Genomic DNA, 27,239 nt, shown 5'->3' on the forward strand with positions numbered 1-27,239 from the left:
AAGAGAACACTTTTAATTAAATTTTATTTTTTTCCATGAACAAAAATCTCTTTTCCTTACCTCTCCCCTCTCCCCCATCTCTTTGAAAACAAATGTAAACAAACCTCGTAACAACTATGAAAAGTCAAGCAAAATAAATTCCCTCATTGACCACAACCCCAAAATAGATGACTCATTCTGCACCATGATGGTATTACCTTTTTGTCAGAGGTGGGCAGCATGCTTCGTCATCAGTCCTCTTAAATTGTGTATCAGTTAATTAATGTATATTAAGACCTTACTTGGTGCAGCTATATGGCACAGTGGATAGAGAGCACCAGATCTGGAGTCAAGATGACTTATTTTTCTTTGTTCTAATCTGGCCTCAGACACTTACTAGCTGTATGGCCCTGGGCAAGTCATAGGCCTGTTTGCCTCAATTTCTTCATTTGTAAAATGAGCTGGAGAAAGAAATGGCAAACTACTCCAGTATCTTGACCAATAAACCCCAAACAGGGTCATGAGGAATTTGAGACAAAAGAACAACAACAAAAGTGTTTACTATGTGCCAGATACTAAGTGCTGCTGATGTAAACAAAGGCAAAATAAGTTTCTGCTCTCAAGGAGCTCACAGTCTAATAAGGGAGAGTCATTATAGTTGGTTGTTGCATAGATCCAAGTTCTTAAGTCATTCACAGTTGTTTTTCTTTGTAGAGTTTTTATCATATAAAATGTTTGTCTGGTCTTCTTTTCTCTACATCAGTTTATACAAGTGGGAAGACAGACTTTTGAGGTAGGGAGAAGAATTAGGAAGCTATTGTAATAGTCCAGGAAGGAAGCTGTCAAGACCTTAATGAAGATAGTAGCGTTTCTAAGTTACAGGAATCTGCTACAGCATTGTGTACAGAATAAAAATAGCAACTAAAGAAAGATGAAATGAAGATGAAATTATATTTGATTCTAGAACTGGAGTTCTTGATCTTTCTTTGTTATGTCATGGTGACACATAACAGTCAGTTAAATCCTTCTCAGAATAAGGGCTCAATTCATATTCTACTGGCATTAGTCAAGGCTTACTCAGCTCTTTGAATTCTGTTAGCTTTTAATTTCCTCTTGGTCAATTTCATTCACTACGTATTGAGTGAGTGAGTTCTTTGGGACTATTCTAAGAAGGTAACCAACATCTGGCAACCTAAATGGGACTGCGTAGCAGTCACATAACTTGAAGTTACCATTTTAACAGAATTAGTTCATAATTCTCGGTTTAAATTTCAATCCAAGGGAAGGGCACACTGCTACACGTGTAGTTATTCCTGTGCTTAGATCAGTGCCTGGCATCTAGCAGATGCTTAATATAGCAGATGCTTAATAAATGTCTATTGATCGGTTGATTCATGGATCAACCCATGGGTTTTTAAGTTAAGGCTTCTCCTATGTTTTTAAGAGTTGGAGACTAAAACAACTGTTTTAAGAGTTAGAGACCAAGACGTAAAACTATTAATCATTTTTCAGAAAGCCTGCTGAGAGTGCAGATGGTATGACCCAAACCATCACCCAGGAAAATACAAGTAGCAGGGCAGACCTGCTGTTGGGGAGTTCAGCTCAGCAAATGGTATGTCTGGTGCACTGAGAAGAGAGCTAGTTAATAGGGAGAAATCCGCTGTTTATTCTTTCAATTTCAAAATTTCATATTTCTGTGTTAAGATCATCCTTGGATTGTCATGGGGAGAGTGGTGGTATGTGGAAAGTGTGCCTAAAACCAGGAGTTTTATTGACTTGACCTCTGTGAATTAAAAAATTTTTTCTGATGTAATTTGATTTAATTTTGTTATAATTTGATTAAATATAATTGTATTTCAATATAATTGGTTTCCTTTATATTCCTATGTATCTTATTCATTTAACAATATTTTTCTGAGAAGTGATTCATAGATCTTACCAGACTGGACTGCCAAAGCAATCCAGGACATAAAGAAGGTTAAGAACCCCTGGACTAAATTCAGACCAATGTACCTTCCCAGCCTGCCTCATAATTAGTCAATGGTACAGACCACATTGCTGAGGAAATCCTATGTGAGGCCCAGGTACAATCAGAACCTCTCTAGAGGTAGAGCCATTCTTGGAGGAGCAGGGTGAGAAGACCAAACAATGGCAGGGGAGTTAGATGTCCAGACCATGCTAGGATGTTACCAGGAGCTAGGAGAGAAAGAAGAGGGAAGAGAGGTGAGTTTAATGTGGGAGCCTTTCCTTAATCCCCTTCTCATCATTACTAGAAGGTCAGAAAATCACCTTTTGGGAGGCTGGTCTCACTTCTTTTCCCTCCCCCTCCCTCTTTGGAATCTCACAGACTGAGGACATTTGGGGCTAAGAAATAGTTTATAGGACCTATAGTCTCAGTAAAGCCTCCCCTGTCCTGGGATGGACTGTGTGATCTCATGAGACAACTGAGGAGGGACCAGGTCTCTAAGGCCACCCAATATGAAGTGAGAGAAGAAGTCATTGTAGGACTATTGGGTATATGGGACTATTGGGTGAGGGCTCTGATTGGGGATGGGGAGGTATGGAGAGATTCCTTACCAGAGTTGGAAGGACATTCGTTTTTTGTCTTTCCTGAAATTGAGAGAAACGCAATCAATTCTTGGTACTAGGCTTTAAGACTGGCATTCCTAAGCTTAGCCCAGTTTTTACAGCATATCTCACCACAGCTTTGGGAATGACCTAATTCAATAGGCTAGGAGCAGCCAGCCTGAGTCTCCTCTTCCTGCTTTCTGGCCTCTAGCTTTGGAGTGAGCTCTGTACTCCATTCAGCCTTAGATCCCCAAATATCCCAGTCCCATCCCAGTCCAGAACTTTGTTCCCACTCAGCATAACTAGATATGTATCTTCCATTGGTTATTACAACTCATGACCTAACTATTATAAATGGAGTCTCCAGAAAGGATCAAAGGTAGACTAGAAATCCTGAAAATCCTAGAATCAAAGGCTCAGAGATTTATATTTAGAGATGGATAGAACTTGAATGTAATGTCCTCTCTCTCTCTCTCTCTCTCTCTCTCTCTCTCTCTCTCTCTCTCTCTCTCTCTCTCTCTCTCTCTCTCTCTTTTAACAAATGAGGATGCTGAGGCCCAGTGTCATGGAGAAGTAATTCACCTAAGACCATAGTGGTAATAGTATAGTCAAGATTGGAATTCAGGTCATCTGACTCCAAATTCTATTTTAAACATAGATCTCAAAAGTCAGTGTGACATAGAAGTTAGAATGCTGACTTGATGTCAGAAAGACCTGGTTCTTAATAAGGATATTATCTCCCTTTCACAGATGAGAAAACTGAGGCATGGAGAAGTTAACTCTGCTTGTGGTCACAGAGTTAGTAGATACCTGTGGGAGAATATGGAGTTGGAAATTCCCAGCTCCCAGGTAAGGAGAGTCAGATACAGATACAGAGAGAGACAGAGAGAAAGAGATAGATAGAGACAGTCTCACACACACACACACACACACACACACACACACACACACATACAGAGAGAGAGAGAGAGAGAGAGAGAGAGAGAGGATAATGATTTTTTTGGATGCTCCAGACATGTAGGAGAAGCCATATCTTTAACACATACAGAGAGAGACAGAGAGAGAGAGAGAGAGAGAGAGAGAGAGAGAGAGGATAATGATTTTTTTGGATGCTCCAGACATGTAGGAGAAGCCATATCTTTAACATGTCCATGATTTCTAGCTTGCCTCCATAGAGACTTCAGAAACTTTCTCTTGATTTCTTGCCTTTTCAATGGGTAGGGGAGGGGTGAAGGGAGGGAGAGGATCTGAAAGTGAAAATAAAAATAAAATTTAAGGAAAAAGAAAGAAAGTTACTTTCCCTGGAGTAAGATTGAAACCTTTCTCTTGGTTAAGCTGAGATCTCATCTTGTTCCCATCTAAAGGGTTATGGTGGAGAGAGCCTAAACTGGCAAGTGTAAGCAAAGGGAGAGCAATGCCAGTTTAGTTCTGAATCTATTAAACTCCTCCTAGACCAACAATGTTTTGGGGGAGACAGGTTTAATTCTAGCCCAGCAATGCTTTTGAAGATTGGAGAAAAGAGCACCTAATCTCATGCTGCTCCTAGCACCTTCGTGTCCCTTCCTGCCCCCAAACCATCCAAGAACCAGCTATGTTTAAACAACCTATGTGGATGTCTTGGACAAGGCTTACATATATCTTACACAAACCAGTAATTCTATCCATTTAAGGTATCCCTTATATGGCCTCCAGCCTGGACTCTGCTGAGCCCAGTCTGTTCATACTCTTTTTTAGATCCTCTCTCCCTACCCCCAACTCACCTCTCAGGTATGCACAATTAAAGTTACTACAGGTAGCTTCATTCTGTAGGTGGATAGTGTTGAGGCCATTGGTTTTAAAAGTTGAGATACTGAAGACCGCATATGGTGGGACCAAGACTTCCTGTTGTGATTTATTGTATGATAAATGTTCGATGTGAGCCCCAAGGCAAGTGGTAAAATGGAAGAGAGTCCCTGAGCTCTTCGAATAATCTCTGGCCACGTTTATGTTTTTAGATGATGAGGCAAATTGACCAAAGCGCATTTCTCCTGTGTTATCAGGATAGACTTTGTGCTTTATGCCTCTGTAAACAGGAATACATTTTCCTCCAAGTTTTTGGATGGCTCGTGTCAAATAAAAATGGAAAGCCTTGAAATGGAAACTTTTCATGTAGTCATCTGTGGAGGAACAGCAGGTTCTGACATTTTCATTAAATTTCGAGTAAAATGGAATTTTAGCCTTAGAGTCAGGGTCAGTGTAAGCGATGACAGCAATTTCAAAAGGCTTTTCAATGGGCCTCCTATTGAAATTCAGAAGCAGGCTCTCTCTTCTCTTCTCTGCTTTCTCCCACACATCATTTAACTGAGCATCTACTTTTCTTTCTTTAGCCAAGAGTTCTTCTGCCTTCTTCATCATGTCCTCTTCACATCCCATATACTGGTCATCAAAAGCATTGGGTTGAAGGTTCATGTAAATTTTTTTCTTAAATCCAACTTTTATCTGCAGAAAAAATGGAAATTTCAGCTACAATCAGAATTTCAACTCAATATTACTAATAATTTATAAAGGAAGACTGCACGCATGTGTGTACGCACATCTGCTCACATGTGCACATGCACTTGCTCATATACATACACACATACCTCACTGTCCCTTATATGCATGAACCATTTTATTTGGCCACCCAAAGAGAAAAAAGCATTGTGTTATATGTATAGTGAATCACCAGTCAGCTGGGGTATGTTCAAAATTTTAATTTCAGAGGTGACTTGGAGGAACGAGAAATAAGGACTTGAGAAGAGGGTATCTCATTTGCCTGGGTTTTGACCTCTTCAAAACCAAGGACTCTCTTTGCTAGGGAACAGCATGATACTTTGGGCAGAATGATGGGTTTGGAATCGGAGCACCTAGGGTCAGAACTTGGCTCTGTGTTTGGGTGAGCCCCTCCGCATACCCATCTTCCTCATCTGTAAGAAAAGGAGTTTGAACTAATTGACTTTTGAGGTCCTTCCAGCTTTGTCTACAATCCTATGTTTGACTCCAAAGTCACTACCTATTCTCCCCCAGGCTTATTTGGACTATCCCTTTTATTAGATCATGAGGTTAGAGTGAAACAGAATTATACTGGAAGAGTGAAAAATGAAGGGTAATGGGGAAGTCCTGGCAAATATAGTCTGAGGGGAGATATTATGATATTATAATATTCTTAACAATAAGAATATTCAGAATAATATTGGACTCTCTTTGCTAGGGAACAACATGATACTTTGTGCAGAACAATGGGTTCAGAACACCTAAGGACAAAACTTGGCTGTGTGTTTGATCCTGAGTGAACCACTTCCCATGCCCAGCTTCCTCATTTGTAAGAAAAGGAGGTTGAACTAATTGACCTTTGAGGTCCTTTCAGCTTTGTCTGTGATCCTACAGACTCCAAAAATGGTACCCATTCTCTCCCAGGCTTATTTGGACTATCCCTTTGATTAGACCATGAGGTCAGGGGAAACAATTATACTGAAAGAGTGAAAAACCAAGGGTAGTGGGGAAGTCCTGGCAAATATGATCTGAGGGGAGATAATATTCAGAAGGGTTGTGAGGTTATGAGAAAAAAAAAGCAAAGTGGGCAAAAGCAGCTAACACTCAGGATTATATTCAGATTATATTCAACATTGCTAGTGTGAAAGAAAGGTTGGGGCTGTTGTGTATGATGAGGTGATTCTACAAAATGAAATAGGCTGGCGAAAGGTAAAGGGGAGTAATTATATTATGAAAATGGGACATGAAAGGAAGAACTGATTCAGAGGAAACAGGTGAGGGTAGAGGGCTGGTAATGGAATCTTATTCTCATCTGGGGTGAAGAGGAGATAATGTGTACATCTGAGAGGATTTAGAAATTTTCTGAACACATAGATAGGTGAGAAAACTGGGGGACAGGGTTGGGTAGGGACTTTTAGAGGGGTCTGTAGATTGAGATTTGGGAGGTTAGGGGGAGAGGATGGGTGAACTTTTGGAGAAGTGTGTGGATTGAGATTCTGGGAAGTAAAGGGAGGGTACGGGGGACTCTTGGAGGGATGGATGAAGTGAGAGGGTAGGAGGGTGGGGGCAGAAGATAATGTAATAGAAAAAGAGTAAAAAGAGAGGCTAAGAAAGAAAATAGTGAGTAAAAAGATGGAAAGAAAGTCACAAATAGTAATTATAACTTTGAATGTGAGTAAGATATTTATAGCAGTTCTCTTTGTGGTGGCAAAGAATTGGAAATTGCAGGGATCCCCACCAGTTGATGAATGGCTAAACAAATTATGATGTATGGTTGTGATGGACTACCACTGTTTTATAACAAATGATGACCTCAATGACCTTAGAAAGACATGGAAAGATTTTCATGAAATAATGAAATGAAGTGAGTAGAACAGTAACAGCAATATTGTTTTAAGAAGAACTTTGAGCGACTCAGTCATTTTGACTACTATAAACACAGAAATTAAAAATAAGGAACATATGAAGAAAGACACCATCTGCATCACGTGTCCTCTGACTCTCCGGTCAGCTTACTGAATTGTGATAGAAAGCCTTTTAATTGCCTAATGGGCCAGAACTGAATGCACACACAAAAGGCACAGGCCATTTTTCTTTTTTCCCTTGGCAGCTTTTGAATGACCCTCCAGGAGCAGAGAGAGGTAAGAGAGATGGCAGGAGCTGGCTGCTCCTTCCATCAGTCTCACTCTGCACCTAGGCTGCCTTGTGGCATGGCACCACTTTTTCTTCCTCTTGTGTTTGCTCATCCCTGATCTTAGGTAACTGAGCTTCAGAGACAGAAGAGAATAGAGCCATGATCTTGTAAGGTTGAAAGATCGGCAGAAACAGTAGAGTTCAGCAACCATATACCAGAAAGGAGTCTACTGTTGGCCATGGTATCCAAGCATGGCAAGGAGCCAGCTCTGAGGACTGACCTACTTGAACCAGCCCAGCACTGGATTGACCTGAGTCCTATAATCATGGGGTAGCTAAGCCTCACTCAGATGTGACTGGAGATAAAAGGCTCTCAGAGTTGGGAAGTACTACCCACCTTAGGCTGGGGTAGTAGAGAGAATGTTTTAGAACTACTACTGTAAGTTTGAACCCATTCTCCCCACGGACTGAAATGATATAGGAGAGTGTGATTCAGGAGTTGGAATTCTTACACTGGGCTCTTGTTTATATATATATTTTTCGATAAATATCCCTCTGTAAGAGTTAATTCATGTTAATTCATATTGAGAAATGAAGTGGTCAAATTGATATTGGGAGATACTAAATGGTGATTGATGTTAGGGGAAGATGGTGGATTCATTCATTAGGTATAGGAATAGAAGGCACCCCAATCTCTCAAAGGCCCCTAGAACCTTTGAGGGAAGCACTTGTCAGTCATGCTCTGGGGATCTGACTAGCCATTGCTAGCTGGGATTGAGAGAGTGAGCTTTGAACCTATCTGCTCTATAATTTTGCTGTGGGATTTGATGATCAATGATAATCCAAAGCACAAACCCTCATGTTAGAAATATGGGAAAGCAAGAGATTCTTTGAATTTGAGAAGGATTCATAGAGGGTATGACAAGGAATGGGACTAAAATATTAAACATTTTGGGATGACTTTGATTTATCTATGTCTCTATGAACAGTTATCATAGAATCATAGGGTTAGAGCTGGAAGGGGCTTTAGAGTCCACTTGCCTCATTTTACAGATGAAGAAACTGAGGCATTGAGAAGTTAAGTAAGTTGCTCAGGATAACACAGCTAGTAATTGTCTGAGATGGTGCTTTAACTGAGATCTCTCTGACTCCAAGTCCGGTGGTCTATTATACCACACTGCCAGTCAGGTGTGAGAGAGATAGCATTGCATAGTACATAGGGGACATTTCTAAAGTCAGGGTAACCTGAGTTCAAGTCTTATCTGACACACACTAATGATATAACTGTAACATAGTTATATATATATATATAGTCATATAACCCTGGACAAGTTATTTAATCTTTTAGCATTCTAGTAATTTCTCCGTAAGTTGCAGAGAAGTCAATCAACAAGCATTTAAGTGCCTTCCGTGTGCACTAAAAATACAAATAAAGGCAAAGAACATAGACTTTGCTCACAAGGAGTTTGTAGAGAGAGACAACACGCAAACAACTATGTATTAACAAGATAAATACAGGATACATTGTGAGAGAAATGAGTATTTCATATATATAGCTGATCATTGAGATTCATATTCTCCCCTTCTATTTCCCCATTCAGAAGTAAACCCCTGAAGGTTATTCAGCCACTCTCTGCAAGGACATTGCTGATAGATGAGATTGCCCAAATCTTTGATCTTGGGGGGACTCCACCCAACTAGGAGACCTTACAAAGAGAATCCAGTCTAAGTGAGATCTTGCCCATAGGAAACAAGCCTCTGTCTGCCCTTGAAGCTTCCATTAGAATTTAGGGTGACCCAGTTTATGAAAGGGAAAACCAAGCATGTGGTCTGGGTAGAGATGGATTCTTTTTCCCAGATTGTTTGAGGTGGCTGAGTCTCATGATAAGGTCATGTTCTCTACAGGAGGAATAGAAGACTTTGTCCACCTCCTTAATATGTCCAAACCTTCCCCCCCTCCCCAAATTGATTGCTAACCAGTCAAAATTGATTTTCTTCCTCAGGGACACACTCTTTTCCAAAGGCTTTTTAAATATTCAGTACTTTCCAGGAAGGGTCTTTCATTTATGAGAGAAAGCCAAATGACCACTTTATTAATTATCTGAGTCATAATTTATTAAATTATTAATTACCCAGAAACTATGCCTCTTGAACTTTTCATATATCACAATGGGAAATAATCAATAGAGGGAAAGCACCAACATTAAGGGGCAGCTAGATGGTGCAGTGGTAACAGCACTAGGCCTAGAGTCAGAAAGATCTGAGTTCAAACTCAGATTCAAACACTTACTGGCTTTGTGACCCTGGGTAAGACACTTAACCCCTATATGTCTCAGTAGTTCATCTATAAAATGGGGACACACTGGATAAAGGAAATGGCAAATCACTCTGGTATCTTTGCCGAGAAAATATGACAGACGTCTGAACAACTGAACAAAAACCAGTATTAAGGGGCTCTGGATAGGGTTCTTGTAGAAGGTAAATTTTAGCTTAGACTTAAAGGAAGCCAGAAGATGAAGATGAAGAAGGACAGCCAATGTCTTTGGACAAAGAACAGCCAGGCAGACCGTGCCACTAGATCATAGAATACATGTGTATTCTAAGGTGTAAGAAGACAGTAAAAGGAAAAAGGAGCCTGCTTGTGAAGGGCTTTAAAGACCAAACAGGATTTTCTGTGTGATCCTGAAAATAATAGGAAGCCCCTGGAGCGACTGGGGGTGGGCATGGGGGTTGAGGGAGTATGATCAGACTTGCACTTTAGGAAGAGTAGTTTGGTAGAGGAGTGGAGGATGAACTGGAGTGAGGAACTTTGGTTCATGAAGTGGTCTAGGCATGAGATGAGGAGAACCTGAACTAGGTTAGTGTCAGAGGAAATAAGAGGTTGTAGGTGACAGCTAGGTGGCACAATGGATGGAGTGCCAGGCCTGGCTGGAATCAGGAAGACCTGACTTTGTATTTGACTTCAGATATTACCTATGAGACCTTTGGCAAATCATTTAACCTCCACTTCCGTTTCCTCAAAAGTTAAGTGGGGACATAGTCAATGTATAATTCATTTTACTTGACTGTTCATAATTGTTATAAGGGCTTTGTTTTTCTTTTCTTTTTCAATGTGTGGAAGAAGTGGGAAAATAAGTGTAGATAGGGAGAGGCTAGCAAAAAAAAAAAAAAAAGAGAAGAGAATCACTGAGATATTGAGATTTTTTTAATTGTACAGAAATAAATAGAAGGACTGCCAAAAAGAAGCACAGGCAATAGGAAAGCTTTGAGAGCTAGAGGTTGAACTCATATACTTAATCTACTTAAATAGACTTATGTACTTAAAAATAAAATCAAACTATGCATAATAGAGACCTGTAGTTTCAAGTACAATCCTTCCCTCCTCTCCCCTTTCTGCTACGTATGTGCAAATGCCAATTCTTTCTGGTGTTTCTTAAGTTCAGGCTAAAAAATGATTAATGAAGGGGTTGGACTCAGTGATCTTTAAACTATGATGCTTCAACAGACTAAACTACCATCATTTCATTTTTTGATGAATTTATGTGATTGGAGCAGTGGAAACGACATTGAAATTGGAGTGCTGGGCCTGAATTTGAACCTTGAATCCCACCTCTGTCACTTAATACCTGTGCAACTTTCAGCATGTCACTTAATATTTCCAAGACTCTTTCCTCAGATGTAAAATGAGGAAGGGTCAGACTGAATGATCCCTCTATTCCCAGCTCTAAATATATTGACCCTCTGAACAGATTAATGCCTCAAAGAAATTCGATATGCTTGGCAGATGTGTATTCCCATAAAGTATTTGACAAGATCTCTCCTAGTACCCTTGAAGATAAGGTGGAGAGATGAGGACTAGATCTGTTGAGATGAGGACATGGTCTGTTGCATATGGATGAACCAAAGAGTTGTCACTCTTTTTCTCAGAAAGCCCATGTGGGACCCAGACTAGGGAGAACCTTAAATATTGACTATATTTTATCCTAGAAGCAACGGAATTCCACCAGTACCTATACAGAGATTAGTTTATACAAAATATACACAGTCTAGATACAAAGTAATTTCAGTAGGGAAAGAGCTGTAACAATCAAGGCTTCGGGAATGGCCAGGAGGTGGCACCTGACTTGCGCTTAGAAGGAAGTTAGAGAGGCTTTGAGACAGGTGAGGTGAGGTAAGAGAGCAGAAGGGAGAACAGAAGAATGTTCTAGACCTCCCATATTAGAGAGTGTCAAAGATATGACCCAGAATGTGTGTGTGTGTGTGTGTGTGTGTGTGTGTGTGTGTGTGTTTGTAAAACCAGCTTTTGAGTATACCTAGTTTGTCTGGACTATAATCTGCTCCATTCCTATTATGTGGGTAGGATAAACTCCTTTGATGGAATTCCTGCATCTTTAAAACTGAGGAGACAGAGTTAGTTTCTCTCTTTCTGCCATCTTTTTGGCAGTGTGCATAGCTGCTTAGCCCATTGTGGTCACTGGGAACTGAATCAGTGATAAGGGGAAAGTTCTTGCCCTTCTCCAGTTCTCCCTGTTTTACCTGGCTTGGAGACATGGGCATGGGGTGGGGGGAAGTGGGAAGTCGTTCCTTCTTTGTGCTATTTGTCCTCAGTTTCAGGTGCTTAGCTCAGGGTCTTTAGAGCCCAGTCCCAGTTCCAAGTTCAAAACCCACCTGGGGTTCAAGTCCCAGGCACCCTGGCTTCTCAGGGCTTCCATGTCAACCTGTCTGGCCGCACCAGCCAGCCTTCAATCCTGGCTCCCAAGTTGCCTTGGTTTGAATTTCTGGTCCTGTGAGGATCACCTCTGACACCTGAAACTGAGTGTCTATGGATAACATGGACCACTTACTTCATATGTAACTATCGCGATGATCCCAATGATCACAACTATAGCTGTGGTGATGATTATCCCTTTGCAATTCATTTCAAGATCCCCTTGCCCAGGGTTTCTTCCTTGCTCCTGATCTTATCCCTGTAATTGAAACACAAACAAATAAAAAGTCTATTATATCTGCTTATGAGACAAAATACAAACTCTTTTGAAGTTAAAAGCCTTCATAATCTAGCTACAATTTAACTTCTTGATTTTACATTACTTCCCCTAGTTTTCTCTATGCTTCAGTCAACCTGGCCAATTTGCCATTCCCTATTGTTAAGGAAAAAAATATTAACACTATACTCTGCATTTTAGGAACAAGAAACAAGCTTACCGCCAGAAAGAATTTTGTTTAACATCAATTAAATCCAAGTTGTTTCTAGTTCAGAGAGAGATGGCAAAAATAATGTCATTCCCCCATGCTCCAGGACATGTTTGTCCCCTAAGACAATTTGGGGTAACATTTATAGGAATCTTGCATAAGGAAACATTTATATCATAGGTTAAAACTTTCTTATAGATTAACATTTCAAAGCAATAGTCACTACTCAGCTCCTTCCTTCCTTTCCCTCAAGAGTTGAAAGGGCTTCCTTTCTGTGACCATGATCTCCATCTTGTGTTGCGGGAATTTTCTAGCCTGTGTTTTTTGATAGCCCAGGGAAACTCTCATGCACCATCAGGTCTGCAAGACCAAAACGTGATTATCAAGAATGAAAGTCTTCGCTGATCTTAGGTAACTCATTATCTTAGAATAAGCTGCAGGGTTACTCATTGCAGAGATCAGTACTTTTCAGTTTTTTCTGAAGTCAGGAAGATTTAAACTCAAACCTGGGCCCAGACATCTACTGGCTTTGTAATACTGGATGAGTCACTTAACCCCTATTTGCCTCAATTCATCATCTGTAAAATGGGAACGCTGGAGAAGGAATTTGCAAATGACTCCAGTATCTTTGCTAGGAAAACAAGTAAGGCACATGTCAGGCACTGCTGAACAACTGAACAACAACAAGGGAATTTGAAAAGAGTTCTTCTGAATTTCAGCTTAGACTTAAAGGAAGCCAGGGAAGCCAGGAGATGGAGAAAAAGAGGGACCACATTCCATGAATAAGGGACAGCCGATGAAAATTCAGGAAGATGGGAGTTGGAGTATCTTTGGACAAAGAATAGCCAGGACGGCAGTGTCACTAGACCGTAGAACACCTGTAACTCTCAAAGCCTTCCTACTCGTCTGTGCTTCTTTTGGGCTATCCTTCTATTCTCTTCTCCGCATTTTAAACAGTGAAGATATCTCAATGACTCTTCTCTTAGTTTTTTGTTTTGCTAACCTCTCCCTATCCATGTTTATTCTCCCACTTCTCCCACACATGTGAGAAAACAACAACAAAGCTCTTGTAACAAATACTCATGGTCAAGCAAAATAAATTCCACATTGACTATGTCCACAAATGCATGCCTAATTCTGTATCTTGAATCCATTATCTGTCTGTCAATATCTGGGAAGCATGTCTTATCATCAGCCCTCTGGAATTATGGTTGCTTCATTAGATAAGGAAGGCAGTTGCTTCCTGGAAGCAACTTCACTTTCTTAGGATAAAGATTGGATTCTGATAACTTTTCAGGCTCTCTTAGTATATACAGCCAATCAACAGCAATCTTTGGCAGAAAAGAAATGGGCAAATGTATAAGCTTTGGGATGAGTGAGGGGTGCTAGTCACAGGAGTTGCTAAAGATCAGTTGTTTGTTCCCACAGAAAGTGCATCTCCCAATGCCTGCTGTTGGGTTTAGCTCTCTGTTTCAAGAAGTCACCTACTCTTAGCAAGCAGCTTTTTCCTAGTAATTGTGAGTCAAAGGGCTCTGTCCTGGACCACTGTTCACAGATTGTCCAGTAATATCAATGTTACGAATAAATAATAATTCATAAAAATATTTATTTTTAGTGCTTATTAAGCATATACAAAGTCTTTCCAAAAGCTTTCAGCAAGTTAAAAAAATTCTGTGATTAGAAACTGAAAAAAAAAATCTTAGTTTGGGCATTTTCCCTCGCTGGAATGCTCTTCCTATTGGCTTCATTGGCTTCTTTTAAGTCTCGACAAAAATCCCATCTTCTACAGGAAGCCTTTTCAATACCTCTGAATTATAGTGCCTTCCCTCTATGAAGTATTTTCTGCTCATCCTGTATGTAGTTTATTTGCTTACTTTTTGTCATCTCATTAGATTGTGAGCTCTTTGAGGGCAGGGACTTATCTTTTGCCTCTTTTTTTTTTTTTTTGTATCCTCAGAGCTTAGTTCAGTGACTGGCATATAGGAGATGTTTATTATTTAGTTAAATGTTCATTATTTGCTGATATTGTCTATATAGCAAAATATTCATAACAGTACTTGTTGAGATCTGGGTTGCTGGGGACCCCGAAATACCAACACTCCAGGACCTGCTTGAATGAATTCAACATAAGCCTTCTTAAAGTCAAAGAAAACAAAGTTAATCAAAGATTCACCATATTGGGTTGACTCTTAAGGAGCCTAACCTTTTGTAATGTTCGTATTGACAAGCAGGCCAGATAGAATCTCACCTAGACAGAATCTGAGCTGGATTAAACCTGAGTGCCTTCATGGAGGCAAGATGGAACTTAAATATGAAAAGACTGAGGGAAGAATCCAGGTGTTGCCAAGTAGTCTGGGGTCCCAGGGATGGTCTCTATAGATTAAACCCAGGGAGAATCCTGATGGGACTGGCTGATAGGTAGCCCAGATAATCCACGATCCAAAATCCAGGCTGGGGAACTTGGACTTCAAAAGGATGCTTGGATTAAAGGAAGAACATGCTAAATGGTGATGAGATAGGGAGTATCTAGCCTGGGAGAAATGGAAGGGGAATCCAAGGGGTTGCCCTCAAGGCCTGACTTTCCAGGGCCCTTCAGACGAATGTGACAAAAGCCCTCCCGATCTAAGTGAAAAAGATCTTGGCTTGGGCTTGTGCCCATCACATTTTTGTGGTAACAAAGAACTAGAAACAAACTATGTGCCCTTGATTGGGGAATAGCTAAACAAATCACCATTCCTGAGAAAGAGGAAGAATTCAAGCCACAGGAAGACCTCTATATATTAGTGCAGAGTATAGCAAACAGAACCAAGAAAGCAACTTACACAATCACAATGACCACACCAACATAAACAGAAAAAAAAAAAACAAAAGTGAATGTTGTGTAATTGACCAAACTTGGCATAAAAGGAAAGTTTAAAAATGCTCCCCCCCCCATTTTCCTGCAGGGGTGGGAGGTGAGGGGGTTATGTGTATGGGATATTGTGTCCAGAACACTGTCAAACATGGAAAATATATTTTTAGTTCCTCCAAATTGCTTTTTCTCTCTCATTTGTAATCTTTATTACAAGGGAATGGCTTCCTAGTTGAAGACCAAGGACAGGGACGGATAAATTCAGATATTTTAAAAAAGGCTCAATAAAGATCTGATTGCTTCTTCAAGTGTTAAGTAGGGATGGCACAAACTTCAGCCCCATGGCAGCCCCTGCCTGAGACAGTGAGGAGGCTTTGTTAAAATAAAGGACTCCCTATTCCCCAAAAGATAAATGGTCAAAGGATATGAACAGGCAATTTTCAGAAGAATTCAAGCTATCTATAGTCATATAAAATACTCTAAGTCCTTATTGGTTAGGGAAATGCAAATTAAAATAATTCTGAAGTGCCACTTTGCACCTATTAGCAATGAGAAATGCTAGAGGGGAAAAGGGAAAATAGGTACACTAACAAATTGTTGGTAAAGTTGTAAACTAATCCAACCATTCTGGAGAAAAATTTAGAACCATGACCAGAAGGCTATAAAACTATGCACATCCTTTGACCGAGTAATATATCTAATAGGTCTATACACCAAAGAGATCAAAGGAAAAGGAAAAGGACCTATGTTTGTGCAAAAATATTTATGGCAGCTCTTTTTGTGGTGACAAATTGGAATGGGAAATTGAGGGAATATTCATCAATTGGAAATGGCTGAGCAAGTTGTAGCATGTAATTGTGATGGAGTACTGTTGTGCTATAAGAAATGACAAGGGGGATGGTTTCAGAAAATCATGGCAAGACATGAACTAATGCAAAATGGAGTGAGAAAAGCTGGGAGATCTTTGTGCACAGTAACAGAAATGTTGTAGTGATGGTCAACTGTGTAAGATTTGGCTACTTTGATTGAGATAATGAACCAGGTAAATTCTAAAGAACTCATGAAGGAAAAATACTATCTACCTCCAGAGAAAGAACTGATGAACTCTGAATGCAAATTGATGTGACTAATATGGAAATATATTTTTCATGATTTCTTATGTAACTGATACATTGCTTGTTTTTTCAGTGGTTTGGGGGAGGTTTGGGAAAGAAAGTGAAAGTTTAGAACTTAAAATTTAAGAAGATAAGAATTTTAATAAATAAACAATACATTTAAAAATTCTTAAATAGTATCCAAGAGACAAATGACAATAAAATAAATCTCAGATATCTGAAAAAAGTCACATTTCAGGATATTCCACATAGAGTGATTGCTTTCACATCATTAAGGTCCTGGTTATTGATGAACCAGATAATCTAGTTCAATGCATTGTACAGTGATCCCTAGAGCAAAAGGGGAATGTTTTAAACTTTTGAGTATTGATCCAAAGTTACTTCAAAGCTGTAACCCTGATATATATACCCATTGAGTCACAGTATTTCCAGTGAGTTACCATAGAGTCCATAACAATCAGTGGTGAGACAATTTACAATATAACTAATTTCCATGCCACATATGAAAACATCAGAACTACATGCCCATTTGTTTGTGACTGCTTGTGTGTTTGTGTTGGGGGAAAGGGAGCCTTAGCTTCTCTGGCAGTGTCCTAGTTATCTCTAGTCTCTAGAGGAGAAAGTGAGGCTGATGACTTTGCACTGCCCTTCCTCACTTCAATCCAATTCACTTGCAAGTCATGGCATCACCTTCCTGATGTCATGGTACTCTTTGAGAAAGAAAGACAAACAGCAGAATGCACATGGGTCTCATTTACATAAACTACCCTATAGCATCTTTTTTCATGAGCTGCTAAAGTTTTATGATCTTACCAGGGTAGAAAATTTAGAGCAGCTGGCAAGTTCTCACAGAGCTTCTTCTCACAGTGAGAGTCCTCAAGGTCCCTTGTTCCTTCACCAAACACCAAGTTACTCTTGACTCATTTGAATACTTCAGATAGTCTTTAAGCAGAAGAGCTCTCTGCTTTCTAGAAAAGTCTCTAATAAGTATTAACCCGAAGTTCTAAAATCAAGTACTAGAACCAAAGAGGAGCTAAACTCTTAATGATACCAAAGCATCCCACAAATCAGCAGCACTTGTGGCAGGTTATCAAGTGGTTACCTGTCTTTAAGTGTGACCTTTCGACTGAATCCAAATTTTGCAAAACAATTTTTAAATAAACAATTTTAAATAAAAGAATTTATTCTGTAAAATTTGAATTCAATCAAAAAGCTGCACTTTAAGGATCTAGAAGGCCACATGTGGCCTTAAGGCCCAAGGTTCCCTATCCCTGACTTGAAGAAAATCAGCTAAGTGGCCCAGTGAATAGAGCAAGGGACCTAAGGTCGGGAAAAAAAGGTCCGACCGCAGACACTTAACTAGTTGAGATCCTGGGCAAGTCACTTAACCCTGTTTACCACAGTTCCTCATCTGTAAAATGAACTGCAGGAGGAAATGGCTAAATCATTCTGGTATGCTTGCCAAGAAAACCCCAAAAGCGGTCACAAGAGTCCAACATGATTGAACAACAACAGTCATGAGAAAATAGAACTAAACCTCAACTTCCTGTGGAAGAGATAGGCTGTTTTCTGAGCAGCGTTAACAGTTGTCTATGCCTATCAGACTTTCTGGTTTCCTATCCTCTCATTTATGAGAGCTCACTAAAACTAACATACATTTCTTGTGACACTTCCTTAATTCTCTCAAATTCAATAAGGGTTTTTCTCCCATTACACTTCGGTTCTAAACTCTCTTTTCAAGGGGCACTACAAACATTTAGATGAGAGAGCATAGAATTAATTTCTTTAACTTAAAGATCTGTGGGGGAAAAATTGAGTTCCTTGAAGGAAAATTCTTTAAGTAGTCTTCCTGGCCAGCTTAAAATTCTAAAATAACTTTTGCTAAAGGAGTCCTGGGAATTTTCCTTATTTTGTTCATCCTTAAAACAATTTGGCTACTCGGTAGTATTCCTATGATTCAGTTTATGTTCAGGCTTTTATCAGAGTTGCTGCCCCAGAGACTGTACTACAGTGACCTGTCTTAAGGACAAAACAGCAGCATCTTTCCATAGGCTTCCCCTCACGTTATAGAATAATAACTAAGTTAAATAGTGCTTACTATGTGCCCAACATGGTGTTAAGCACTTCAGTGATTATTATCTCATTTGATCCTTATAACAGTCCTGGGAAGAAGGTGTTATTATTATCCCCTTTTTATCGTTGAGGAAACTGAGGCAACCCCCCTCTCCCAGAGGTTTAGTGACTTGCCCAGGGTTACACAGATCATAAGTGTCTGAAGCATTTTCTGAACTCAGATTTTCCCAACTCCAGGCCTGGAGTTCTTCTATGCGTTGTGCCATCTAGCTGCCTTGAATAGAAACATTTGTGGAGTTAGTCTCCTCTTCTGAGCTTTCAGCTTTTTAATCACCACTTATTGGTCATCTGTTTACATTACTATCAATCAAGCAACAAACATTGCTTGCACCTACTATGTTCCCCAGATTAAGATTAGTGTAGTGGTGAAGATGCTAGGTAGTCTTAGCCTTGGGCCATGGTTTACAAGACCAAGAATTTCCCCATGACTTCTCTAAAATGATAGAAGGACATTCAGCTGTATGCCAACAAGAGTCAGCTTTTGTTTCAGTTTGGCTTCTTGCAGATAACTTTAAAGGGAAAAAGACCCCTGTTGTCCTTTTGAAATAGGACCAATCATCTTAGGAAGCCACTTGGTCAAAATGTTACCTTGTGTACCCTCTAGCTTCCTTGGGTGCAGTGAAGTCAGTCACTTTCCCAAGAAGCTCGAATTATCCCCACTGCTGCTACCAAATTGTTGTAGGAGATTCCCAGCATGGGTTCCTTGAGAGCCCAGGGAACATCTCACCCACCATCATGTTTGCAAGACTTGGGTGGGGAAGAGTAGCAACTGAAAGAAAAAGAAATTCATTAATGTAGCAAAGAAGATGACTGCCTCCTGGTAGCAGCTTCCATTTAGTTTTTAGCCTCATTTAGGGTATGTGGGCAATCAGTGGCATTCTTTGGCAGAAAAGGCATGGTGAAGTGTGAAAGCCTCGAGGTCATGAGTTCCTAAAAGGTAAATTTGTTCTAGTGTTAAATGCATTCTCTGTGGTGAGTCTGGTCAACATTTCTTGTATTAGTCAATCTCTAAGATGGTGGAAACCTCATTTTGCAAAGAATCGCTTTTGTTCATCCTGTAGTTGCCAGTAAGGAGGGAAGTCTAAACCCATAGTTCTGCTTCTTTGGTCTTAGAGGTTACTTTATTTGGGGACAAGCTGTTTCCCCCAAACTGACAAAATTCACATTTGTCCACCTTGCCCACAAACTGGTGTGAGAAAGAGCACAAGGTCCTTGGGTGAGTCTTGGCCCCCACCATGTTAAGGGGATGTGGAAGCCATGTTCTTATCAAGACAGTTAGTTATTACTCATTATCCTTTTCCCTAAGAAAGGGCTCAGCTTTCGTTTGACCAGTTTTCCTAAGGGGAAAAGTCTGGCAAGGTTTCTTAGACTAAAGAAATGTTTATATCTTAATATTCCCAGAGAAACTGAAAAGGAAGTTTGAATTATACTCCCACCTTATATAGGCCATTCCTTCTCCTGCTCCCAAGCCTTAGCAAAAGCTTTCTAATCCCTCTTCCTCCTTCCCTCCATCTTTGGAATGCTTCCCTTCCTCTCCTCTTCCTTTTAGGATTCTGGATTCTTTTCAAAGTGTTCACTGATCATTTCCTTTAAGAAGCCATTTCTGACCTCTTCTCCCTTCAAGTTCCCTCATCAGTGTTCTTTTCCTTGAAATTATTTCGTTTTTATTTTAAATATTTACTTTGCTGTCTACATGTTGAATTCTGCAAGGGCAAGTATGATTTTATTTTAGAGTCTGTGAGCCCAGAATTCAGTACAGAGCTTCACACATAGTAGGTATTTAAAAATGCTTGCTGGATTGAATCAAAATATTTTCTACTTGTACCTTTTTGTCTAATTTCATTGAATGTCAGAGTTATAAGGTCCTGAAAGACCATTAAATCCAATCTGTACATTTTATGAATAATGGCTCAGAGAGGTACGCTTAACCACTTACCTCTGCAATCAGACCCCCAGGCATCTGGTTGTTCACCTAGAGGACCAGAGTCTACAATGGCTGGTCGTGGTCTTAAGGACCCTGCTGGGAACAGTCAGTCAGTCAGTCAGTCAATAAGCATTCATTGAGCACCTACTTTATGTGAAACTGTGCTAAGGGCTGATAGCAGACCGTTTTTCTCTCAGGAGTTCATCCATAGGAAGGATGACTAACCTTAGGTTCACTCAGCCTTTTTTTCCAGATTTTACAAGAGAACAAGGGCACAAAACTAAAAGTGGCAAGGTCAGCACTAGAACTCATATCTTCTGAACTCTGATTCAGAAGCCATTACAGAGTTTTCCTTGAACTCATTCCTCTTTTGATTTCAATTAGTGTCAGTCTTCTGAGTTCCCCTGCTTCAAAATCTAGATTTGATTCTGCTTTTTCTATTCCCTTTGTCAAATTAGTCACCAAATCCTCTTCAAGTTCCAACCATAAGTTCACATAATACTTTCATCTTCTCCAGTGCCATAATCACCACCCTGGGAAAGGCCCTCTCAATCTCATACTATTATCACTACAAGAAGATTTGCCTGGCTCTATTTGATTCCTCTGACCTTGCCCTTCCCAGTTCCTTTCCCAGCCAGAGCTTCTTACAGAAGGAAGGTCCAGCCTTTTGTGGACTCTGATTCCTGGAGAGAAAGAGTGGTTTCTATTTATGTTAAAAGGAACTGTTGAGGTCAACTATTATGGTCAACTTTCGTCAGAGTGAGAGGAAGAGAGCTGCAAGCTGGAGAAGCACTTTCATGGAGTCTGGCAACCCTACACTCACCAGGCAAAGTTACTTTGAGGAGGGTTTGAATCAAAAATTCTTTGGCATTGATCCCAGATCTGATCACAAACTGAGATACATAAGATGGCTGGGGAATCACCTTCATCATCCTAGTTCTTCCGGGCCTATTTTCCAGAGTGAATCATGTACAGAGAACGATACTTCAAACAAGCCTAAGGCACTCTTAAAAGAAAAAGGAACTAGAAAGAACGAGGGGGACTTCCAGAAAAATGATGAAATGAAAATGTGCTCTAAGCCTAGAATGCCCCTCTGCCCCACAGCATTTCAAAAGAGCAGGATATGCACCAAATAGAATAAAAACAAGCTACTGCGGTAACCGCACAGAAGGCCCAGAAATGACAATGGCACAATGACAAGACTCCTCATTTGGAGGGGTGCAGAAGAATTTCAGCACTTCCTTATGACCTCTAGGATCAAATCGAAAATTCTCCACTTGGCTTCCAAAGCCCCTCATAACCTGAACTCTTTCTACCTTTCCAGTCTTTTTCTATCTTACTCCCTTTCATATACTCTGTGATCCAGTGCTGCTGGCATCCTTATTACCCCTCACACAGGACCCACCATCTCCAGACTCAGAGCTTTTGTGCTTGCCATGCCCCGGGTCTGGAGTATTCTCCTTTTTTCTTCTCTGCTTTGTAGGGAACCATAGAGGGCCACAACGGTTTAGCATGTGATGGCCTGATAAGCCCACTCTATTGTGCAAATGGAGCAAAGATTGTGGGTTTGGCCCTCCGGGATCTCATATGATAGCCCCAAGGCTTTCGGGTCTTAGGTAAACATCCTCGGATTTGACAAACATCCTGAGGCAGTCGTTGGGACAGGGGTTTGTTAATGAAAGAGGGTTGGTGAAAGTAATCCCAGCAGGAGCTTGACACCAGTTTGGAACTTACGGCTGCACAACATATAAGGCTTGTACTTGCCAATAATAAACGGAGCTTGCATCATCTCTGTCTCCCGCCTCATCACTGCGAGCCTGAGAATCGAGACGTCCCGCTGATCGGAGGCGGGGGGGGGGGGGGGGGGGAGGGGGGGGGGGTCTCTTCACTGAGCTGACCGATACCCCAACATGGCTTCCCACTTTCTGCACAGAACTCTTTCTCAGTCTCCCTGAATCTTAATCCCTTCCTTTTGATAGCATCCCTATTGATATTATATTATACAGTTTATCTGCTATATAGCCTGCTCATATGTAGTCACTTGCATGCTATCTGTCCCTTTACACTATGAGCTCTTTGAAAACATGGACCTTTTTCTTTTGCCTAAGGCTAAGCCAGTGTCTGGCACATAGTAGGTACTTAATAAACACTAATTGACTGACTAAAAGAAGAAATAAAGATGGGAATAAGAATTCTCAAGAACGAATTTGTTTGTTAGAGCTTGTTGTGGTTTCATGATATTTTGTGGAGGTTCCATCAAGGGAAAGTAGCCACTTTAGGAACTTTCATCTCTGGGCATTTGACGTACTTTTTTGTACTGTGATTCACCCTGGGAAGACAAGACTTTGTATCCCCAGGGACTTCTAGAACAAGGGGCAGCTGAGGAACAGGGTGTCTGAACTCCAGAGGGATGATATGTGTGATTGAAGAATGTGCCTGTACTGAATGACATGTGTAATTTTAGCCTGGGTCCTATGACTCTGGACCCAGAGGATTCCTCCCCAGCACCCTGCCCTTTGTTTTTTAACCATATCATGCTTCATGAATTAATGTTTTGTGGAATAGGGCTCCTCAGAAGAAAGCCCCTCAAACAAAGATACAGGGAAGGGAGGAATGGGGGAGTTCTTTACAAAAAAACCTGAACCTCCATCAGGGCAGGACTCTTCAAGGTATAAGCCAGTACAATCATCTTTGAGGTTACAGGCAGATTTTTGTTGCTGAGTCAATTTTCAGTCATGTCTGACTCTTTATGACCCCATTTGGGGTTTTTCTGGCAAAGATAATGGAGTGGTTTGCCATTTCCTTCTCCAGCTCACTTTACAGATAAGGATACTAAGGTAAACAAGGTTAAATGACTTGCATAGGGTCATCCAGCTAGTAAGTGTCTGAGGCCAGATTTGAACCCTGGAAGATAAGTCTTGTGATTGCAGGCCCAGTACACTGTCCCACTTAGGTGCCCCTACAGGCAGGTAAGCTTGTTCATCGTCAGCAAAACTGGAGGAGATATTATCAGGTACTATTAGAGATTCCCTTATCCTCCTCCCCTACAACCTATCACTCTGGGGTCTTCTGCTACTCTACCCAGCCTCATTGTTTCAACAGAAAACTCAGTTCTCTTTTACCATCTTATTGGACCCTGAGTAAAGCCTTGGTTAATTGGACTAGACCCAGCCCAAGACCAAAATATCACTTGTGACTTAGCTTACCTCACCTCTTACCTCCAAGTCCCAATTTAGGACTTGACCCACAGATACCTCTAGGATTAAAGTCCATGCATCTGGGCTATTATCTCTAGGACAGAAACTACAAATACCTGGCCTTCTTCTCAAGGACTAAGCCTAGGAGGAAAGACTCAGGTAGCAGCCCTCTTGGCGCTGAGAAGTCATCTACAGTAAGAGATATGAACGTTACTTTCAATTTCCCTTCTTCCCTAAGACTTAGAAGAGAATTGACTCTGTACCCTGGCATTAGAAGGACTCTTGAGAGTGAGAACCCCAGTCAAAAGGTGCATCATCCATGGCCAACAAACTCCCTGTTATTCTTCTAAACCTATTGATGCAGAACCTCTTATATCTAATGTAAGCCACACCCTATCCCTACCCTACTGGGGTAACCACATCTTATTTTCTCATCTCCCTCCACCCTTCCTTTCTTAAGTCACAATTTGGCTCTTTCCATTTTTTTCCATGTTGGGCCTCTTCCTGTTCTGCTCCTTCTATCATGTGGTACCCTTGGAGAACTGGGTCCCTCCAGGAGACACTGCATCTTTGATCATCCTCTCCACTGATTGAATACACATTCTCTCTCAAGTGCATTGCCCAGTGCACTTGGTTAGGAGGGAGAATAGGTATAGCCCTCCTCCTTCTTCTGCTGCCATCACTAATTTAGTGACCTCCTTTGTGGGCTATTCTATTCAAGGGATATTATCCAAACTGGATCTTCTTTTATGCTATGTATGAACCACAAGGTCATTCTCCCTCCTTTCTCAAGGACTCCAGTATCTTTCTTACAATCTTTCTTTGTACCGCAACCCAACTAGTGGTAACTTGTGGGTTTTGACATGAATGTTGATGTTTCCTCAAACACCCTGGTCATTTAGTTCATTCAAATCAACTCCTGTGACCTACATCTTTTTTCTTTGTCAGTCATATGCAGGGATAGTCACAGTCTTAATCTCACCATCACCCAACAGTATTCTACTTCCATGATGAACCATTCTGAAATTCTATCTTCTATCATCTTCCCTGAATCTCACTTCTCCTAAACCTATATTTTGTCCTCATTGTGAACTCCCTACTCCCTAGTTCATCTATTCTCCAGTGCTCTCCAATAGATCACAGATCCTGTCTAATTTCACCTTCCTCACTTCCCAATACTGATCCTATAGTTAATTAGTTCAACTCTGCACTGTCTTCTACCCTCAAATTCTTTACTTCCTTGTCCTATCAATGCTCAGGCCTTGTCAAATCCCAGGTCTAGATGACATCTACCTTCTCTGTTTCAATTCATGGGCTGCTAAACAGCAAAGAAAAAACATGGAACTTCTATGTAAACATGTGATTTCTTCTGATAGAATATAAGTTCCTTGAGGGCAAGAACTGTATTTTTTGCTTTTGTATTCTCAGCCTCTATCATGGCACACAGTAGGCACTCATTAAATATTTAATGATCAATTAGTTGGGTTGGATAGAGGAAGAAGTAAGAGTTTTTTCTTTGACCAACTCATAAGAGAATCATTGGTAGAGTAAAGAAAGAACAGTTATTCTTTTATTGAATAGCCAACAAATATTTATAAAGAACCCACGATGTACAAGGCATGTTATACTGCCTGTGATTGAGTAATGGATGAAAAAAATCATGGTATATAGATGTAGTGGGATATTATATTACTTTAAAAGAATACTCTTAGAGCAGAGGTTCTTCATATGGGTCCATGGATTTCTCCTTTTGGATTATTGAACTTGGGTGGGGAAAAAGATTTCATCTTTATTTTCACTAATGTCTAACTGAAATTTAGCATTTCCATCATTTCTGAATGTAAGCACCAAATCATGGCAAGATCAGTAGTACCTCTGATGTTGTCACCAATCAAAATCAGATATTTCCATATCCCGTTCCAGTTATTTCAGATATCTCAAAATACCATTTATGTTTATCACTACTTTGAAATTACTGAAGTTATTGGGTATATACCACTGCTAGATCCCATGGGATAGCAGTCTTCCTGAATATTTCAATGTAAGTGGGTTCCTTTGTAAGCCCATGTGCCTTGTACATTTTAAAACCTTCTTTTGAGAAGAGATACCCATAGGCTCCACCAAACTGTCTAAGGAGGCCCACAACACAAAAAAGATCAGGAACTTCTATACTGGGGCACAAAAGCATAGGGGACAAAGGGCAGGCTTTGGAGTCAAGAGCTTTGTTTTAGTTCTGCCTCTGATCCATTGGTCATGTGATAAGGGGTTACCTGTGACAACCTTTGAAGAAAAGAAATTGTAGACAATTGCTGTTTGGTGGACTGAGTTTTTCCAACAGGCTTTCCCCACATGGATGAAACCACGGATGTGGATCATAAAAAATAAAAAGCAGCAACCAGCAGGAAAGACTCAGAGAAATACAGGAAGGCTCATAGGAAGAAGCCCTCAGGGATAGTCGCCTAGTGGGTACAATATATATCCAGGCAAGTAAATATAGAGCAATTTGAGGAGGTCAGGAGCTTGTGGGCAGGATCCCAGAAGAGGAAGAGTTTCCCCAGAGTTGAGCCTTAAATGAAGACAAGGATTAGAGAGGTGCAGAGAAAACATTTCAGTGATGAGGGGTGGTCTGAGTAAATGAAGGGAGATAAGAGACGGAATGAGCAGTTGAGAGAACAGCTAGTAAGTTCATATGGTTAATAACAAAGTACTACTGGAAAATAGGGTGAAGCCATGGGATGGAGGGTTTTAAATGAGTGGAGGCTATGAAAATGTCAACGAAGAAGCTGATATGAGTCATGTTGAGGAAGTCATGATTCAGTATTATGGGGAGAAAGGAAGACAGAGAGAGAGAGAAGGAAGCAAAGAGGAAAGGAAGAAAAGAAGGAAGGAAAGAGAGAGAAAGATATCACAAGCGAAAGAAATTAAAAGTTTATTAAATTAAAAATAAATTAAAAAAATTAAAAAAAACATTAAGACCTTACTACATTCTAGACATGGTGCTAAATACCGAGGATACAAATAAAAAAGCAGAATAGTTCCTGCTCTCCAGGAGTTTACATTCTAATAGAAGAAGACAACATATATAGGTGAGGGGTGGTCAAGTAATGGTATTTTTGTCTGGAGAGTCATAGGGATGGTGAATAGAGCCATGTTGGCAATGGATTGCTAAATCTATTCTGGGAATTGTAGTATTAATATATTATTATCCCCAGTGCTGGAAGTGGAAAGGGGGATGGTGAGATGGGAGAGTGAAAAGGGGGTACACAGCATGAAAATGATCAGATCGTCACATGGTGGGTCTAGGTCAGACTAGATATGGGGAATTCTCACCCATTATGAGCCCAGGGTCCTCTGCGTGGGAGCTAGAGAGCCAGGTAGGAGGCAGAGACTCCAGCAAGGAAGCAGACTGAAGAGTGAAAAATGACTGAGCGGAGACTGAAAGGAAGGTGACGTCAAGAAAAAGAGAGAGTTTGTGAAAATTCCCACCCTCCTGTCTTTCCAAAGCACCAACCTATTCTTAGGAGAAGATCCACATTCTTTGTAACGTACCTGTTTTTGAGAAAGGATCCCTTGTAGACTCAGTTGTCTTGCTTGGCTCCAGCTTGAGTGAGAATGCATTGACATTTGGACTTTTT

At 40.5% G+C, this 27,239-nt stretch overlaps 1 protein-coding gene across 1 annotated transcript; it reads right to left on the reverse strand.

Annotated features, from left to right (window-relative positions):
- Positions 1-6: 6 nt before the first annotated feature.
- Positions 7-27,239, reverse strand: LOC140504918 (T-cell ecto-ADP-ribosyltransferase 2-like). The gene is made up of 5 exons (XM_072610332.1): positions 27,154-27,239; positions 12,036-12,158; positions 4,308-5,025; positions 2,557-2,589; positions 7-2,175 (listed from the first exon to the last, which is right to left on the reverse strand). Exons 2-5 carry the CDS (start codon positions 12,108-12,110, stop codon positions 2,081-2,083), a joined length of 921 nt encoding a protein of 306 aa, XP_072466433.1. The 5' UTR covers positions 12,111-12,158; positions 27,154-27,239; the 3' UTR covers positions 7-2,080.

Source organism: Notamacropus eugenii, chromosome 5 (assembly GCF_028372415.1).
Source record: "Notamacropus eugenii isolate mMacEug1 chromosome 5, mMacEug1.pri_v2, whole genome shotgun sequence".
NCBI classification, from domain to species: Eukaryota; Metazoa; Chordata; class Mammalia; order Diprotodontia; family Macropodidae; genus Notamacropus; species Notamacropus eugenii.